Source organism: Amia ocellicauda, chromosome 1 (assembly GCF_036373705.1).
Source record: "Amia ocellicauda isolate fAmiCal2 chromosome 1, fAmiCal2.hap1, whole genome shotgun sequence".
NCBI lineage: Eukaryota > Metazoa > Chordata > Actinopteri > Amiiformes > Amiidae > Amia > Amia ocellicauda.
The window spans coordinates 18265259-18285339 of NC_089850.1; the positions used below are offsets into that span (position 1 = coordinate 18265259).

General features: G+C 40.1%; 1 protein-coding gene across 1 annotated transcript in view; it reads right to left on the bottom strand.

Annotated features, from left to right (window-relative positions):
* crim1 (cysteine rich transmembrane BMP regulator 1 (chordin-like)) overlaps nt 1-20081 on the bottom strand; it is a 178266-nt gene that overhangs the window by 97187 nt on the left and 60998 nt on the right. The window contains exons 3-4 of the mRNA XM_066697496.1: nt 3432-3674; nt 2890-3010 (exon numbers count right to left, since the gene is read on the bottom strand). Of these exons, the coding sequence (XP_066553593.1) occupies nt 2890-3010; nt 3432-3674 (364 nt within the window). The remainder of the gene's footprint in view (nt 1-2889; nt 3011-3431; nt 3675-20081) is intronic.

Below are 20081 nucleotides of genomic sequence, written 5' to 3' on the forward strand. Positions count from 1 at the left end.
ACAGAAATCAGGAGACACTTCTTCACACAAAGAGGCGTCACAATCTGAACAAACTCCCCAGTGATGTGGTAGAAGCTGAAAATTTGGGAACATTTAAAAATAGACTGGATAGGATCCTTGGATCTCTTAGTTATTAATGGACACCAAACAAGCATGATGGGTCAAATGGCCTCCTCTCGTTTGTAAACTTTATGTTCTTATAAAATGTTAACCAGCTAAGAATTGTTTTAGTACCTAATAATCTAATTAATCTAATACCTTCTCCTTTTTATTGAATATAAATAATTACATGAACCAGTAAAATGTCTAGGAGAAATGAAGACAAAATAAAGCATCAGGAAATTCATGGGGGAGAGAAGTGGAGTTAAGGACTTTTGCAATGCTTTCTCTTCCAAACACACATGGAATATAGGAATGAACATAACAATGTGAAACAAATCTCCCTGGTTTTAGATTCTATGTCACTGGATTATGTTGGGTGTGGCCCAGGACATGGAGCTGCACAAGGAAAGGTATTCTGCAGGAGAGAGAGAACAAAAAAAGCTTGCATTAAACCCACACTATATACTAGGTGCCTGCTGAGGACAGGAAAAGGATTGCCAACCCTGAACAGCTTAAGAGTTTAACAGCTTTGCCTGATTAGATCAAATGAAAACCTGGCTGCTGGCAGAGACTGAGAGTCATCATCTCTTCGGTGTCGGCAGAGAAGAGAATTCTGGACTGGAGTTACAATTTGGTGGGGGGAAAAAAATGGCCAAAAACAATCCACTCGTGTTATTGTAAAATATCCCTCTACATTGAGCTACCGTTTGCCTGTCCTGGCATGTCATTTCAGAAGAGCAAGGAAAGAAACTCAGTTAAATCCTTGGCCTAAAGGGAATGTGAAAACTGTTAAGTTCTCAAAAGTAAAATGAACACACAAAATCATGCCATCATTGTCAACATAAAGTAACTGTGTGCGTGTCCGTGTGCATCTGTCTCTGAGTGTGTGTAAGAGAACGTAATGCAAATTCAATTTTGGGCCAGCAGGTATTTATTAAACTTATCCGTGTTCGAGTCCTTTGACTTCTTCAATGACTCCGCCTGCGAACTCAATCTGTGTTCAATCATGCAGCGCCGTTATTTTAGATACATTTGCCCAGTGGTCTAATTGACTCTTTAACTGATAGCATCTTTAAACAAGCCCTTTGGGCCTGTTTACTGCATGTAACCTGCGTGGTGGCTGTGCAACCGAGGGCTGGCAAATCCATCAGTTCTTCTCCTTGGACAAAATCCGCCTCCATTTAATGCGCTCGCTCCCCCCTGCAGACAGGCCATGTGGTAAGTGTCAACACTAAGTAATTGTGACTGTCATCTTATTTAGGATTTTTTTTTTGTACACCAGGTTTCCTGTGAGATCCCATAAGACATCTGTGGTGCAGAATGGTTTTGTCTAGGCTCCTTGGATTAAATTAAAGCATCACAGATAACTAATGACAATCCAAGAACAATGGTTTAAATACGCTGCTGACTGTAGCTCGCATTAAGAGCCATCTCCCTTTCTCACCTTAATTGTAAGGGACTTACGTTGCCCAGGGTCCTGCACAGCAAGTACAATGGGAGACCTCATTAGCAGAATTGGAGATGGGTTGTAGTTTTAATATTAATATGGTAGAGCTATAACATATAAAGTAGTATTATTAAAATATATGTAATTAAATAGCATAAGATGTTTTATAGCAGATAATAAATGGCATGGCAGAATATGATAATAGATTGATGTTGGCATGTAAATGTCATGTTATAAAGTATGTTATTAAATATAGTAATACAACTTATTATAGGAAAAAATCTAAAAGTCTAATATATTTATAATTTGTAATAGCATATAAAAATTTAAAACATAATTAATAGTATGTTAATAGATTGTTTATAATGAATACCTAAAGTGTTACCATTAGATGAGTATATGTACATAGAGAGATAGACGGATAGATAAACACATGCATATTTAGTTTGGAATAGGAGCTTTCCAGCTGAAAAATATCTGAGTACATAAAGCATCTGAGAACTTCGACTTGGCAGGTGAGTCACAGAGACTCCTCGGAGGATGGCAGGATTATATGAAAAGCTAATGAAATGTAGTAGTAATGTATGTGAAATGTAGCATTGAATGTGTCTGGAGCACTGGACTGGAAATGTCTAGCTACATGTACAGAGATTTTGTGCATTGGGGATTTGACTCAGTGTGTGAGACTTTTCAAACCCTGCACACAAAACATTCTGACTTCACCTGAAACAAAACACTGCAGCATGAAGTGAGAGTGGGGCAGGATCGGTTTGCACCGGCAAGCACACATTCACAGAGCAGTTGGAACTGTGTTGGCAACGCGTTTTATTAAATAATATCTCACTCGGCCAACTTCCTAAAAGTTTTATGGATCTCCGAATGAACTGGCTGGAGGGAAGACTAACTGATGTGAGACAGGAGGTTATAAATTGCCCCACAATAGGAGAGTTCTGAAAGAAAACTGAATTATCTGTATTTTCTTCCTGCCTGGGTTCTTGCTCACCTAATATAGGTGCTTATTTTGACAAACTGTACCAGTCTAAACACTATCCCCTGATCTCAAGCAACTGGTGATTTAAAGAGACCTAGTGTACTGCAGCCACCAACTACTGGAGCCAATCATCTACACATTAATGTCTGGTAAATCTTTGTAAAATCATTCCCATCAAAACAATAAGGAGTGGAGTTGGGTAGACACACTCAGGTGGAATGAAAACCTGAAGATACCACAGCCTTGCATGACTAGAGTTGTCCATTGCCTTGGTTGAAGCACCTGAAAAACTGTCATGTGGACTGTTTTGAATATGCGACGGGAAAGGTTAGGAGCAGGTCTGGCTCACCTGGTGGGCAGGGTGCAGCAGCCGTCAGCAGTGAGCCTGACCTGGGTCTCGTAGCTGTCTGCCGGGCACTGGACCTGCTGTACAGGGGGACACTCCACTGTGCTGCAATCCACACTAAAGACTGGCAGGGGGGAAGCAGGAGAAACCACACAGTTAGCCCATCTACGAGAATGAAGGGAGGAACCAAACCTGCAATGTAACAGTATGAGGCATGCTCCTAATCTATAGGAAATGGCTTTATATCAGGCAGGCAGTCTATGAATATGTAATTACCAAGCTATTAACACTGAATTTGTCATGTATAAAGGATTTATATATGAGAATAATGCACTTTGAGAGTCATTAGGTAAAAGGTCTAGTCACTAGTGAACTGGGCAGCTCTAAAATAGATCTTTATTACACAAATCACTGAGGACCTGTAGAGTACTGTTAAAATGATCCCATGATTCCTTGAGGCAAAATAATCCATGGTGGGTAGAAACCCAGGAGGCACTGCAGCGCTCCATACAGGAGACATATGGGAGCCCACAGGCTGTATGTACCTGGTTTGCACTCATACAGATCGCAGCACTCCCCGGGTTTCCCAGAAGCCTTGGAGACCAGGATGTTGAGATAGCCAGGCTGGCAGACTTTCCGCAGGCAGCCAGCAGGGTTGCAGACGCAGCGGCTGGGCAGGGGACAGCATTCTCCGGGGGGTGCGTACCCCTCGATCAAGACAGAATCTTCAGGGCAGCGGGGTGAAAACTGCACCTCGCAGCGCGCCTTGGAGCAGTCCGGCTTCTCATCTGGAAAGAGAAATGAAAAAAAAAATGTATTTGAGTGTGTGTGTGTGTGTATATATATATATATATATATATCAAAAAAGATGGCACAACTACACACTGTGCCACACAAAGCATCTCCGGAACAGACAACTCTTGAAACAGCAAGTGTTCTTCTGCAAGTGCATGTTCTCTGTTCCACAACATCAAAAGCTTTTTAAGCGAGGAAAAAATATCTGAGAGAAAGAAAAGAAAGCACCAGAGGAAAAATATCCATTTGCCACCTCTTGTGTAGGTATTGGAATGCTTTATTATATATATATATATATATATATATATATATATATATATATATATATATATATATATATATATATTTCTTAAGATGTCATACTAAAATCACTTAAACTCTTTTTGGGATCATAGCTCTGTGTAGATTAAGCTTTTTTCTTTTGACTTTCTGTGTTGTTGTTGTTGCCCTTCTGGTTGGCAGACAAGTACATTCCAAACAGCTGAAATGCTTTGTTTAGGTAAGGAATTCCAGGAACAGGAAAAGATTATTTAGTAAGCCAGGGCTGGTCTAATCCAGTTCACGGTTTGTGCCAGCGTCAGTTCTTATCAGAGTCAAACATTATCAAGAACGTTAAGAAAAATAACATACGATCACATAAAATACAAAAACAAAAAATATGACGAGCAGAGAGGTCTTTGTTCCATCTCTGAAATGTACACTGGTTGTGTAAGAGAGACACGCTGGAATCATTTATGCACTTAAAAATAATAAATTAATGGAGCAGATACTGACAAAAGATTACACACACATTTGGGCACGATTTCTATATCTGATCTCTTTATACCTGAGGTACCGAAGCAGTGGGAACCTCTGAGCTATTCATGTTTCAGCCCAGCAGGACACCGAACACTTCAGACAAAATCCCAACCTGCTCTGATGTGATTTTCTATGAAAGTGTGATTTACTATGGCACATTAGGACAAAACACTTCTATTGCGCTTGTGGAAAATGCCAAAGCTAATTTTGTGTTTCCAGACGGTTGGTGCATCGAGAAACAGGACAGACTTGGCACCAGAATGGGCTCAAATACAATACTTCAATCCCATGATTCATCGCAGCCTACGGTAACTTCCCAAATCACTGTGGATGCTCCGCTGAAACACCTCACAGCCCCCTTGTTCAGAGAGGAGAGAAGATATGATGCCTGTGCCATTTTCTGTGAAACTGTTCAATTTTGACCATTGCCATCAAGGTGAAAATGACATAAAAATAGTCTCCAAACAAAACTGTATACTACTTTAGATCCTGACAGCTATATTTCCAGTCCCTGCAGTTTATTGCTCTGAAACAGATTGCTAAAGTCTTACTAAGTGCTTCAGGAGTATGCAGGACAGGCCTGGATACATTGATTGGGTATTTTCTATTACTGATGCTGAAGGCAATGCATTACAAGAAGATATTTCTGGATGATTTAATTTGAGATGAGGCGTTTCTCAATCACCGTGATGTAATGAAACACTAACTTGATTTTTTTTTTTTTTTTTATCATCTTTTCTTGTTTCTTCCCCTAAGGATTTTATTATTTTTGCATTTCCTTCCAATATCGCACAATAAGAATTTCAATTTCTCATAAAAATACCAAGACTGGAATGCTAATGGATCCCCCCCTCAACCTACTTCACTGTAATTTTACTTTTACTTTTTTTTTTTCCAAGATCCAAGGTGAAGATCCTGAAAAACACTATCTCTTTAGCAGTCTCGAAAATGTTGTGAAGAATAATGTCTGGGCTAAAAAGGTTATCGCCTGGTGACTTGAAAGATAGGATCTCGAATGTTGAGCACAAGGCTAAGGATAAAGACCAATGGAGTTATTTTCTCAGTCATGACGCTTTTATTATAGTTAGTATTATGTTAGTTAAATAGCACAACTAGTGAACTGATTTGATTCTATGGCAACTTTAACCACAACTTTTCAGCTTTTCCTTCCCCCATCTCCCTCAAGTGTGTTCAAGCCGCTTTGAGTTTCCAGCAGCGTCTCACACCTCTGCATTATAGAGCACGGTCTCAGGCAATCAAACCTCACGCTTGGTTGGTAGCTGCTTGGTAGGTCTGTGTTTACGAATGTATTTTGATCGACCTCTCTCAAAGCTCCCGCTGACGTGAACCGAGCCCTCAGTGCGAACTTTGTGGTTGATGTAGCACAATGCAATTCAGTTGGGAGATTTGTGCGTCAGCATGAATGATTGTTAATTGTTTCAGCATTTATCTGTAATCGTTAAACCCTCCGTAGACAGAGGAGAGATCTCAGAGGGTTGCAGTGTGCAAAGCTGATCAAATCAATCCAAAACCTCACCTAAAACACATATCAGATTCTCAAAGCCTAAGATAGTAATGTGGGGATTCTAGTTTGAGATCCAACTTGTGTGACATTTCTTCCTTCCAGACTTGGGACGTTTTAAGTTTGCAAAAAATAAAGAGAAAATAAATATTATACATATTTGAGGGGAAAGCCTCTTCCATAAATATTTTAAATAATGTCACAGGTAATAAACAGGTTTATTTCCTGTTAACGCATACCATGGCATTCTGTCTGAGCCGTGAAGGACGTTCTATTTTTGCCACCCTGTCTGAGAGACGTGCAACCCCCCGTTTGTGATTACACAAAGCTGTGTTTTCCCCCGAAAGCAGACCATTTCCTCAACGCAACAAAACAATATTTTTCCAGGGTAGAACAATGAAGCTCAATTAGGCATGACGGTCGTTTAATGTTCCTGTTTTCCTCAGAGAATGTCCAGTTATGAAGTACACTTTGTTGTTGACTTGACAAAGGTGGGGGAGGGAGGCATATTCGTTGAACTTTACCCTCGGTATTGTTTTGACAAATTTCTTTGAAAACAAACAAAGCATACGTAAAGTATCATTTGCACCAGTGATGCAAATCTCAAACAAAGAATCAAACAAGATGGACAATGTATTGCATGTTTTAAATGTAACCCCCTGTATCAATGAACTGGAAGCCCCTACCCATAATGCACCTTTATTTTTCTTTTACAGTGCATGGAGTTCCATCTCTCTTCCCTATAAACTTCTAAATCGTCTCTATGGTATGAGGCCTTTGACTCCCTACACTCAGTATTCCAGCCCACAACTCTGAATTACATGTCTTTACCTACACTGCTTAAATCAGACATAACAACTGACCCTATTCCTCGCTGCCAGCCTTCTGGGCTTCTCAACTCTCTGAGGTTCGCCCTTCTGAGAGCAGTTCCAAACAGCTGCTCATAATTCATACAATAAATATGGCCTGCTACACTCTCAAGGAAAAACCTTCCTTGCTTAATTAAGTTTCTCCTCTCCTAAGCGGAATAGAGGCACAGCTTTATTTCAGAAGCATTTTTTTTTACTGGAGGATGCAAAGAATAAACAGCAGGCGCAGTAGAGCATCGCACAAAACATACACTAAACTTTATATATAGACCCAGTCCTTCTATATGAATACATCATGTCACTTAAGCAGACTATTATTATCATATAGGAAAACTGCCTCAAAACAGTCATAACAACAGATGTGCTCATTAAGACTATTTGCATAATCCTGATCTTGACTGGACCAATCATCTCTCCTTCCACATTCACTTTAACAAGATTTAATTCACAAATGTCTGACCCAATTATATCATAATTTTCAATTTAAATATAATACAACACAAGGTTAATTAAAATAAGTTACAAAAATAGTTTATGGAATTCTCTGAAAGGTGGCCAATGAGTTCTTGACCCCTTGTTGCTTAACCTGCCCAACTTAAAGAGATATCAAAATATCTTCTGCCTATTACTCTGTGCAAGTCCATTCCTAATCCTCTGCCCATTAACAGCTGTCTAGGGTCACTAACAGCAGTGTTTTACTATGTTGCTTCCTTTGCCTATCGGCTTCCAACAAAATTATGACAGCGTGATGGCTGCCCTCCATAACTACTCCAAACTAACACGCATGTGGAAATCCTAAGCAGGGTAGCAATATGCATAAGCACTGCTGGTGTGGATGCTGTGCAACTAGGAGCACGCAGTCATTAAGCACAGTGGGGATGTCTGGCTGTATGTACTTGTTTTTATAATATGCAATTACAATTATTTATTACACAATTTCAGGATATACTTTGTAAATTCCTTCATTGGCAAAGCGCTACTAGATGCTAGCTAGGGCATGATCTATGTAGAGTAAGTTTAATTAGCGTCATACGAGAAAACACAGAGACAATTTGGGCAAATGAAGGACATCTATTTACAAGTAAACGAGAGAGCATCTTATTTTTTTTCAATGGTGGGTAGTACCGGTAGCTTTCACTGTAGTTTGGACCTACCGAAGAAGCATGCTACACACAGTAGTACCTTGAGCACGGTCTCTTGGGATCCAGTACACCGGTTACTCTGCAGAAACTGAACCACATTCCCACACATTCATTCAGAGCAATGAACTCACAGACTGAACTTTCTCTACACACACGCGGGAATTAGGTGTTGAGAACAGACGGGCAATACTTTTCACAACTGACAAAATAATGCAAGCAATAGTGAGAAAAAAAAAAAAGATATTGAAGTATTTTTAAGTATATTAAGTGATGGCTCCCAGGAGTCTAATCCATGGTCGGACCCCTGCGGAGGCCTGTTCTCAGAGCTCCATACGCATTAACACACAACGGCTGCACCGATTCTGTAGAGACAGGTGTTAAAAGCCTCTCTGGAGTCTCTGTGGAAATATTTACTCTTACATTTTTTTTTTGTCTTTCTGTGTTCTGCTACTGTCCCCGTGCACAGTTTACAATTTCTTTTCCCTCAAGGATGCCAACGCTTTTTCTCTGAAGCAAGTGCTCTCCCGGACACATGGGACAAAAACCAAAAATTAACAGTAGGGTGCACCTGCGATTCCCAGCGTCTCTGATGTCGGCAGCTTTGCTTTGAAAAAGTCAGGATCAAATGTAAACTTTTGATGTAGCACGCTACCAAACCGGCGTTCAGATGCACGCACAAAAACACACATCGATCGTGACTTAGTTTTAGGTCTATAATTAAAACTGTCAAGAACTATATTAGAGGAATGTGTCCAGACTTGCACTCAGAAACATTAGCTACAATAGCAGCTTCCTCGGACCTCATCTGGACCAAGTATTTATGGTGCGTCTGCGTCAGGGGTGGGCGCATTATTGAGACAAATTCTACTGTGGTTTAGACTAAACAGGGCGAATCAATTACAGAGCTGAAAACCTGGCTTGTAATGCGTTCTCAACACAGTGCGCCTGTGAGGGATGCTTCCTGAATAGATGGGAGACAATAGAAACTGGGACAGAAAGCTCAGAAGACTAACAAAATAAGAATAAGGAGAAAGCAAGAGGAGACTTTTTGCCCTCAAAGGCCACACACACAGGGAAAAGCTGATACAGTTGTTTGTGAGGAGGTTTAGGAAACTGTACTGTTTCGATTCATTCTGCAGATCTTTACTCTCAGTGTCAATGCCTGAAACACAATTTTGATGCTGAGACATTATACACATTGAGGGTGACTTCTGAAGCTACTCAAAATGTTTTAATCTAACAATTTATGGTTTATATATGGAACAATAACAGAACATTCATATTTATTTAATATTTAGAGCGAGAAGGTGTACGTATTCAGGCCTAGTTCTTTGTAATACTATTCTCTTGTTAGCTTGACAAGACCATTGAACTGCAAAGCCATGAATATGTTATACTATGCTTGTGCAGATTTGGCAAAGGTTTGATAAGCCACTATTCAAATGCCTAAAGAAACTGTCCTTGTTTCATAGTGGACAAGATACTGACCGTGTCAGTATCAATGATGAGATCTCACAGTGGTGCAGGCAATACCAAATAAGATCTCTCTTACCATGTCACAGTGCCAGTGTGCCAATGTGAAAAATGATTTTGTCAGCAATATCAAGTGCAGTCAGTTCGGCTACAACAATCAGAACACTTGACCGGATTGTAATCAAACAGACACTGCCATAATATAAATATATATGCAATGCTAAAGAAAAATATATTAATAAAAGTCAAACAAGTACAAGAACGGCTTATAAAATGTGCAGGGTGTAAGTATTAATTAATGGTATGTAACATTTTTTGGATTGCTTGCTTCCGAAAGTGTCCCTCTCAGTCACAAATGTAATTTGATTTTGAAAGTAATAATGGTACTTTTGTAAAAGGCTTAGCCTTAGCAGTTAGGGTGACTTTATTTTAAGAACACTAAAATGAAAAACATTTGTCATGTAGAACAGCTATTTATTTTATTTTTTATTATTCAGCAAATGCATTCTGAGCCCGACTGGCCAGAGGAAAGTATTAATCTGGCATGAGTCGTTGCTGCTGCTTCTGCTACTTGCATGTCAATATCTTATAAAGCACATCCATAAGTGACAAACCAATGAGATATTTCAGTGTAAGTATGAATCTCTTTTTCTTTAAACAGCGTAAAATAATTAAAAGAATATGAAAGATAAATAAAAACACATTTATTGATTGAGCTGGTGAGTTGAAAAGGTATTGCTTTTTAAGAGGAGAAAGAAACTAAAACAAAATATATATTTAAATCCCACAAAGGCAAAATATCCATGGCAACAAAAGGTCTCCGTAACATCTACAACAATTCACCCTAACCTCTGACAGTAAACAGCCAATTAATATGCGTGTAAATGTGATATGTGGACAACAAATTTACTGAAAAAAAATTCTTGGAGAATGCTGTGCTTGATGTGGTTTGCCAGTTTTTTTATTGTCCATATTTTCTTTCTTTCTTTCTTGAAATGCAGTGGAGAAGTAGAAAGTGAGTGTGAAAGGGATACAATTCTCTCTGAAGGCAGACAATCAACTACACATCTCCAACAAGAGCCACTACCCACGTTGGGCTGTGTGCATTGTTAACGGTCGGCGAGTATAAATAGATGTGAATTCTTACGATACAGATGCTCAGTATTTACTTGTAATTGCACACCACATGTAATCATTAGAAATATCAATCATCCATGGCGGCATCACAATGTAGGTCAGATCAATTTTCTTCAATGACACTTCCCCTCCTCCATGCCTCCGACGTAGTTAAACAGCGTCAAAAGGCCATCTGAGCAGCGTACTGAAATGCCTGAATGCCAACACATATTTTGTAAAGTAGTTTTTTTCTTAACGTTCTCCAAGTGCACGACTAAACGCTACAGTGAAAGCACACTGACCGATTCGATTAAATTTGGAGGTGAAATCTTAAAAAAAAAAAAAAAAAAAAAATGGAGCAAAATCACTCTGTTTTAGTGAGCTCAGCAAAAGTCTTTATCATTGCCGACCTTGGTTCAGCACAGGGGAGAGCAAGCATCCTAAACAGCAGAGAGTCATTAGTGGAGTGGGGGGCTGCTAGTCTGTCAGGGAAGAGAAGAAAGGGTGGATCAAAATGCATTATAGTTCCACACTGTAAGACTCATTGAGAAGTTCCTCTTCACTTGTAGTGCCACTTGTTATGAAGGTATTTTAAATGAGAAAGCTGATAAGCTTCCCAGTCTCTGCAAAGCAGCAGGTGAAAGTGAGGAATCCTGAGGGAGCAATGAAAATGTGGAGCAACCCAACCAAATTACCAAAAGAAAGCAAACACCACAACTCTGGCTTTTGCATTACATAACTGTAATCCACGTTGCTGGCAGACAGTCTCTTCTCCAATACGTGTTTACACCGAGAGGAATGCTGCTAATCAGTGTTATTTCAGGGTAGTCTAGAACACAGCACGGCTAGAAAAGTGCTTCCAGAAACGTGTTGTTATGTCGCTGCGGCAAACCGGAACATCAAAGTGCTGTCTGGGAAGTCAACGCGTCCAACATTAACAAGGGACACCAGCAATCACTGCCAAAGTGTTTGGTCTGGTCTTTTTTCAGCAGCTACAATACACTGAGCCTCATTCTCCCAATGAATCCATCCCCAGGCTGACCTCAAACAAAATAAGACAACTAAGGAAAATGAAGACAAGTTTGCAGGTGCTTACAGAGTCGAGCAGTTCCAGGAACAACACCATAGCAGAGAACAGTTTCTCCGCAATTAATTACTCTGTACTTGATGGTGTACTCTACCATTTCCAAATGAACCTGTTGCTGGTTAAAAGAAGCGTATTATTTATCATGCAAGAAAACAAGCAATATACACTCACCTAAAGGATTATTAGGAACACCATACTAATACTGTGTTTGACCCCCTTTCGCCTTCAGAACTGCCTTAATTCTACGTGGCATTGATTCAACAAGGTGCTGAAAGCATTCTTTAGAAATGTTGGCCCATATTGATAGGATAGCATCTTGCAGTTGATGGAGATTAGTGGGATGCACATCCAGGGCACGAAGCTCCCGTTCCACCACATCCCAAAGATGCTCTATTGGGTTGAGATCTGGAGACTGTGGGGGCCAGTTTAGTACAGTGAACTCATTGTCATGTTCAAGAAACCAATTTGAAATGATTCGACCTTTGTGACATGGTGCATTATCCTGCTGGAAGTAGCCATCAGAGGATGGGTACATGGTGGTCATAAAGGGATGGACATGGTCAGAAACAATGCTCAGGTAGGCCGTGGCATTTAAACGATGCCCAATTGGCACTAAGGGGCCTAAAGTGTGCCAAGAAAACATCCCCCACACCATTACACCACCACCACCAGCCTGCACAGTGGTAACAAGGCATGATGGATCCATGTTCTCATTCTGTTTACGCCAAATTCTGACTCTACCATCTCAATGTCTCAACAGAAATCGAGACTCATCAGACCAGGCAACATTTTTCCAGTCTTCAACTGTCCAATTTTGGTGAGCTTGTGCAAATTGTAGCCTCTTTTTCCTATTTGTAGTGGAGATGAGTGGTACCCGGTGGGGTCTTCTGCTGTTGTAGCCCATCCGCCTCAAGGTTGTACGTGTTGTGGCTTCACAAATGCTTTGCTGCATACCTCGGTTGTAACGAGTGGTTATTTCAGTCAAAGTTGCTCTTCTATCAGCTTGAATCAGTCGGCCCATTCTCCTCTGACCTCTAGCATCAACAAGGCATTTTCGCCCACAGGACTGCCGCATACTGGATGTTTTTCCCTTTTCACACCATTCTTTGTAAACCCTAGAAATGGTTGTGCGTGAAAATCCCAGTAACTGAGCAGATTGTGAAATACTCAGACCGGCCCGTCTGGCACCAACAACCATGCCACGCTCAAAATGGCTTAAATCACCTTTCCTTCTCATTCAGACATTCAGTGTGGAGTTCAGGAGATTGTCTTGACCAGGACCACACCCCTAAATGCATTGAAGCAACTGCCATGTGATTGGTTGGTTAGATAATTGCATTAATGAGAAATTGAACAGGTGTTCCTAATAATCCTTTAGGTGAGTGTATATACATAGTTCTTCATTTTAAATACCCCCAAAGAAAAGGTGAGACTAACTGCAAATGCAAGACTGTGTAAAATTAAAGCTGGAGGCTTAATACCACAAGTGAAAATGTGTCATTTTTTGTTAGCCTTAAACTCAGAGTAGAAGGCACAGTTTAATTAAAAACAACATCAACAAAGGCAATATTCACTACTTTCCAAATGTACTACATTAACTTGGATGAACTCAAGACTTTTAAAAGTAAACATCTTAATTATGGACGATCAATGTTTAACCCCAACAGGTAGGGTTTTGCCAGTATTTGGTTTCCTGCTACAGGGCAATATTTTGTAACACTGCAGAAGAAATGGTAAATGTCTAAACTCTGCAGGCATTTCCTGAACTACATCAAGGAAGTCAGAAACCAATACCCTGCCTGAGAAGTGTTGGACAAGTTCGCTTGGCTGCAGGTGTCCTCCCAACCACAGGGAGGCCTCCAACGCTGGGCTAGGGCAGCTTCTCTCAGTCAAAGGCTTACACATGACAAAGCCTGTGAACAATACTTTCATCTCAAGCATGTGAGGCTCTTACGAGTGGAGAATTTCCCCAGCTGAGCCCTCAGGGATTTTGGTAACTTCTACCCCCCCCCCCTGTTATCGAAGTCCAGAACAACATGACAAGAGAACTGAAAGGTGGGGTGAATACAGTGTTTCCTGTTTTTAAAGGCATTAGTTCACTGTAGTGGAAAACACACACTCCACTTTTGCAGCAGCCCATTCTGGGATTCCTGTTTTGGTGCTCAACAAATCCAATTACGTTTCTGAGTACTTATCTTACTCTTAGCCACAGATGGAAACACCCTGCATTAAGTGGAATCAAATGGTCTCATCAATTAAAATATATGGGTATATAATCTTGAAGATGCCAAAAGTACAAATGAATGAATAAATATCAGCCGCTGCGAAGTTTTGAATAATTCTGATATATGATTTTAGATATTTCAATTGCCCTGTTAAAGCCTAAATTAAATACTCTCTTGCACTAAACAGCTGTGTATCTTCTGCACCCATCAGTTTCAGATGTACGAGCACTTGTTTCAGACATGAACTACTGAGAAAAGTCTCACACCCTTAAAGGAAAGAATAGAAAGCTATTCACAAGCAAATTTTTGTTTTTGTTTTGCTTTGTTACAGGTGCTGTCAGAGGCAGGACAGTCCTGGAAAATTTGACGCATGAACACTGTTCCCTTGAGGTCTACACTGTTTTAATTTCACATTTGAATCCAAGCTGAAAAGTCAGATGAAGCCCCCGAGCTCAAGCTATATGAATCAGAGCATAATAGCCAAGAGTCCAGTCACCCATAACTCCACAGCTACCATTAAAAAACAATCATGAGTGCAGTATCAGTCAGCAAGACCGATATTTAACAGCAATGGTTGAGTTCCGTGCACAAACAAATCTACTACAATGTATAACCTGCTTAGAACGACAGGCAGAGCGCAAATAACGAGACGAGTGCGATACGAGACGCAGTGTGGCCTCCACCATTGACGGGCAGCTCCCGGAGAACTGCACTGCCGCACAAAGCAAATCCATTTAAAGGAGGCAGGCCAGAATTTTGTGCTCTTCCACCCAGAGAACTAGAGATAAGCCAGTTCACTGGGCCTCAAAAGCAGGGCTCAGAGCAATTGAGTGCTAGAGAGAACTTGACAGCAGAAAATAAATAAATAACACAAACACCCAAATGCGCTAAAGGATTTGTCATGGGCTGAAAGAAGTTCTCTGAAGATCCCAGAGAAGATGCAGTCTTCGGGACGGATGGTTAATGTCGTGGCTGATGGGGATGAACAGGCCCACGTCGAGCAGTCATTTCGCATTGAATGTTTTACAGCTGACAGGAACAGCTGTGCTACTACAGTGCGTTGTGGAATAAACAGGTTTTTAACCCGAGCAGAAAGGTGACCATTAATAATTTACGGAGAGCACTGATGGGATTCTCGGCTGGGATTCCTCTTCAACAAATAGACTTTTATTGCTCGAGTTACATTATTCAATATCTTATTTTTTGTTGCTCTTGTTACAGACAGGAGGTCAATACCAAGCGCACACACACACACACAAAAGAACACGTTTCCACACGCAAGGTATGACAGCAGGCAAGCTGGGTGTTTTACAACACGTCTCAAAGGCTGGTATTTATGACTAACTAAACTCTGCAGCCCACAAGGCACATTTCTAAAGAACCGTCTCCACTTATGTCTCAAGCGGTTCTGTTGTCATGTAGGCCTAAATGATGCTTCAGACAAGGGAATGCAAAAAGATGTACACAATAAGACGGAGAGAGACGCGAGGCAGAAGGCAAAAAACACATAATGGTATAAACATTTCTAGTGGTTGTGTCAAATGTCGAGACACTTCAGTCAAAGGGAAACGGTATAGGAAATGGATGCTGGGGATGCCTGCCCCCTCCTGCCGCTTCCTGTCACCTTCAGATTAAAACAATAAATAAAAAGAAACAATTATAATAAGAAATTCTGAAGTCCCACACACTAATTTCTACAACCACTCACTGAAATAACACTTAACCCCGGGCAACTGTGATGTTCTTGTCTAATATATTAACTAGCATTACAAATAAGAAAAGATCATTAGACAGTTTTAATCATTTCTCTATAGACTGTTGCTTCTGACCCCCTGGCAGTGGGAGCAGGGCAATTAGCCTGCCTGCTTCCTAATAGACAGTTAAAAGCCCAATCAGTGTGGAAGCTTGCAAAGCACCTGGAATTCACCAGTGTATGGAAGTTGTAGCTAAAAGCGTGACTGGATGAGCAACAATGAAAGTAAGTCCAAAAGTCCTTCAAAGAGCGTTGCTGCCTCACGTGTAGCAAACCATACGTGTCCACCCACTCGACTCGTGAAGAAGTGCCTTTCAAAACATCTTTGCACGGCACGTTCTGCACCATTCCATCTGAGACACTCTGAATCAAAGCTCCATAGTGCGAGAAAAATTGTCAGATCTGTATCCTTGACAAGAAAACCGTCGGCTGCTTTTTCAACCATCTGTTCTATCCTAAGGTCACGTCAAACCATTTATTTATTGACGTATGTATTTGTTAATACACTTCTTGCAAACGAAATGACGTTTCCCATTTAATTCTACGATTCCTGGACAAATGTTTTACGGCACTGATAGCTGCGTCATTTTTCAATAATCTCTTCCAGCCATGAGATAAATCTGTTGATACATAATCACCCAATTTCCAGTTTAACTGAAAGCTCCAAAGAAAACCACAACTATTGAAAAGCAGCGAGAAGTGGAGAAACGACCGAGCAACTTTTCACGGCCTTGTTAGCAGAATTCCTGGTACCTGGTCTCTAACAGCCTGCGGAGAGACTTCAGCCACTTCCTGTTACTGTCAGTCTCCCTTGTAGAGTTACCCTTGTTCACTAAGCTTTTAAAATCGTATATACATGTTTCATGGGTAATCATTTATGTTTGAGTGAATTTTCACTTTTACTCTATGCAAGGGTAACTTGTTTTAAAAGTCAGGAAATGGAAATGCTTTGGACTCGTGTTTGTTTTGTGATGCAACATCAACTTGGACTTGCTTTTTCTGTTTTTCTTTTTTAAGAGAAAGATCAAGACAGAGATGGGGTCACAGGTTCCTTAACTACAGTCACTCGTGGCAACTAATTAGACTACAATAAGCAATGTCTGTCACATTTTATTTACTTGGCTGGCTTTTAGCAGCCGTCTCAACGTCAGAGGTTAAGTCAATTAGTCTGGGGGCCCCAAGCAAAGCAAAGCAAAAAAACAACGGGGAGGGACGCCTATTTTTGCTCAACATTTAATTTGGTCAACCAGCAGTGGTTAAAGGGAGAAAACAAGATTGGGAACAGGGTGAAAATTGCAATCACAGAAACGAACAGGCCTTTTCTGGATTAATTGAGACAGGTAAGCTGGTTTTTCAGGCCTCTACACGTTGACCATTTTAATTTGCCTATAAGACCTGGAGCACTATGGCTCCCCAGGATCAGGGCTGCAGAACACGATCCAAGCTCTCAGTCCTTTTTGAGAAAAACACATTTATTTTCCTGACTGCTTATGCTCATGCTTGCAGGGATTGACATAAACATGATTGGAAGCATTAAATACAGTTCTAGATAGAAGCTGAGCCGAACGGGATTTGTCACAGCTGAAGGTCTGTTTTATTTGATTTCTGACATTGTCCCTTTTACACACTGCTGTACTTGAGTTTCTACCACACTGTGTTAAATACACTTCCCTCCCAAACTGCCCACATTTCTTGTTATAATTACTTGTACTAGTTCATACCAATGGAGTTTTTTTTTTTTTTACACTGAACTTTGGGTTTCCTAATTTAAATACAGAATTCAACTATTCAACTACTTTGTCCCATTGTGTTTGACTTAAAAGGTAAATGTCGAGTAACTTGTATGCAAATTTAAAAAACTAAAATAACAACCACAGCTTAATCAGTTTAAAAATGAATGGAAGACAAATCCAAACATCAAGACCTGTGTGAGTATATCTGGATGTGATATTCTATTCTGTACAATGGGAAATGTTGATTGAAATACCTAATGCATTCATGAACACATACATAATCAAACTCACACACACCTTGCCCTGCTTTTAATGAATGCCACTTACCATAAAAACCTGTAATTAGATTCCAGTTCACCCCCTAACCAGCACTGTAATTCCCTGTAAGTATACCCTGTTGACCACTCCATTGATCGTTCGTACAGATTAATGAAGGGAATTAATTAAGCTTTTCTTGTGGACTTGGAACTGATTTTCATGGATTTCGAGTAGCTGCCGTGTGTCCAATCCTTCTGGGTATTTTTCCACCCCCCCCCCCCCTTTCCCTGGGAGAAAAATGCTGCTTAGCTGTTACATGTTCCTAAATCTCCAGTTTCATCATAAGATCAAACATCTGTGCTAAAGGCTTATCGAGAAGGGAAAAAAAGTCCTTGAAATCATCATGTGGTGCCGTTCCCTTATTTGAATCTTCACAGGAACGTTTTGTCATTTTCAATTCATATTTAAATAATATGTTGTTGTTATTGTTTTGGCTGCTCCCTCTGGTATTTACAGTACAAGTCTGCAAAATCCATTCTTCTCCCTTTCGTTCTTCTAGGAGTGCTATGTTCAGTGGCTAAACACAGAGTAAACAACTGTAATATTTGCTTTAAAGTTTTAGGTTCTGTAATCCTTCCCTCCGCCAGCTTAAGCCTGCACTTACACACGGTATTAAATGTTTAAATATTGGCCTTCGAGCTTGAACTTGGATTGCCCCATTTTCCCATATGACTGACTGAGAGCAGTTGCATTACATATCAGTTCTTATAAACAGGCATTGAGTCAAATTAAACCTGGAAAATATTTTAAGATGACAAATGTGTGTTTTTTAATAGAATATGACACTATACAAAAGCTGAACTCATTATTACATCTTCCAAAGCAAAAGTACCTAAGTGAAACATAAGAAACACTTAATTTGGCCTCAGCACAACACGAGCTGACAGTTCATCAACTCAAAGCCACCTCCTTCCCGTACATAAAAAACAAGAATGAAAAAGCAACAGGGTGCAATATCAGGCAGCACTGACAAAAATAATAAAATGTAGAGCTCGTTTACAGGTTTAATAGACCAAGTACACTGCTTTTATAAGCGGACAAACAGAGCAAGCCTTTACTTCATCCCTGGCTTCAGTACTTCAACATCAGAGACAAGTCTCCTTTCCACAGGGATCGTTTCCTCCCCTCTGACTTCCAGGGCTCATGTTAAATAGATGTCAGCGCTTCCCATGATACAGAAACAGAATTAATCTCTCCACACTATATGGGCAACAACACTGTGTCCTCATTACACAAGTATACTGATCCACAAATATGTCATGAAGTCTTAAGAGGGAAAAACTACCCTGAAGACTCTGCTTGACATGCTTTCTTTCCCCCTTCATTATTTGCTCTTTCAGTAAAGCAATGCATACATTTAGAAATGAAGCTTGTTTGCCAAACATCCAGCAGTGTGTGTATTAATTTAAGTAATGAATAATGAATACCGATATCTCGTGAGAGGAGACGTGGAGGGGTGTTGGTGTTGAGTAACAGTCGAGTTACAGGTAACGCGCTAAAGGAAAACATTTCAGTCTTTCTGTTGAATTAAAGATAGGGACACACATTTCTTTGCCGCAGTATAAATTACTGGCAGGTTTTCTCCTGAAAAACTTTTTTTTTTTAAATTGTGCTTTAATGCAGATGCTTCTCAGGCAACTGGGAGGTCAAAAAAGTCAAATCATTAGGATGTATTTATAATGGAATTTATAAGAAAAACGAGACAAATTAAGTCGTGATGTCACCTTAAAATTGATATTACTTCCACAGACCAGAGAGATTGCAATTTATTATTTATTCTTTAAGCCCCACAGAGACATCCGAGGTGATTAAGTTGAAAATGGTTGGTACGGAAAAAGTCAAAAGAGCCCAATTAATACTGTACTGTCATCCTTTGCCTCCAAAGAGGTAGGCTACTACAATGAATTAAACTGTGATATTCAATTGGAGGTCTGTCGGAGACCAGAGACTGAGAGCTGGTAGCGGTCACAGTCGGGACCAATCTAATCATTGTAATGACTGACTTGTCCATTTATCAAAGTAACCTTTTGACAATTTGAAAAAACTGAAAAACTCAGCACTTCTACAAAAATAAAAAGATGTGGTTGAGAGAGATCTGACTTGGAGGATTTTAGAACAAAGTTTGGAGAAAATCTGATGAGGAGAAAGGAATAAATTCAACTTTCCATAATGAATGAGTGTGTTTTAAGTCTATAATAAATTTCATTTTAGAAAGTAATTTGCGATTTAGATGGGGAAGTTGCTTCAGGTAAATGGGGAAAAGGGCAGTTTTCTTATCAGATCTACAACCCAAGGGGAGATCCATTTTATCACATATTCACTTCTTCTTCATAGTCCAATATGATTATCTTTGAAAGAAAAAGG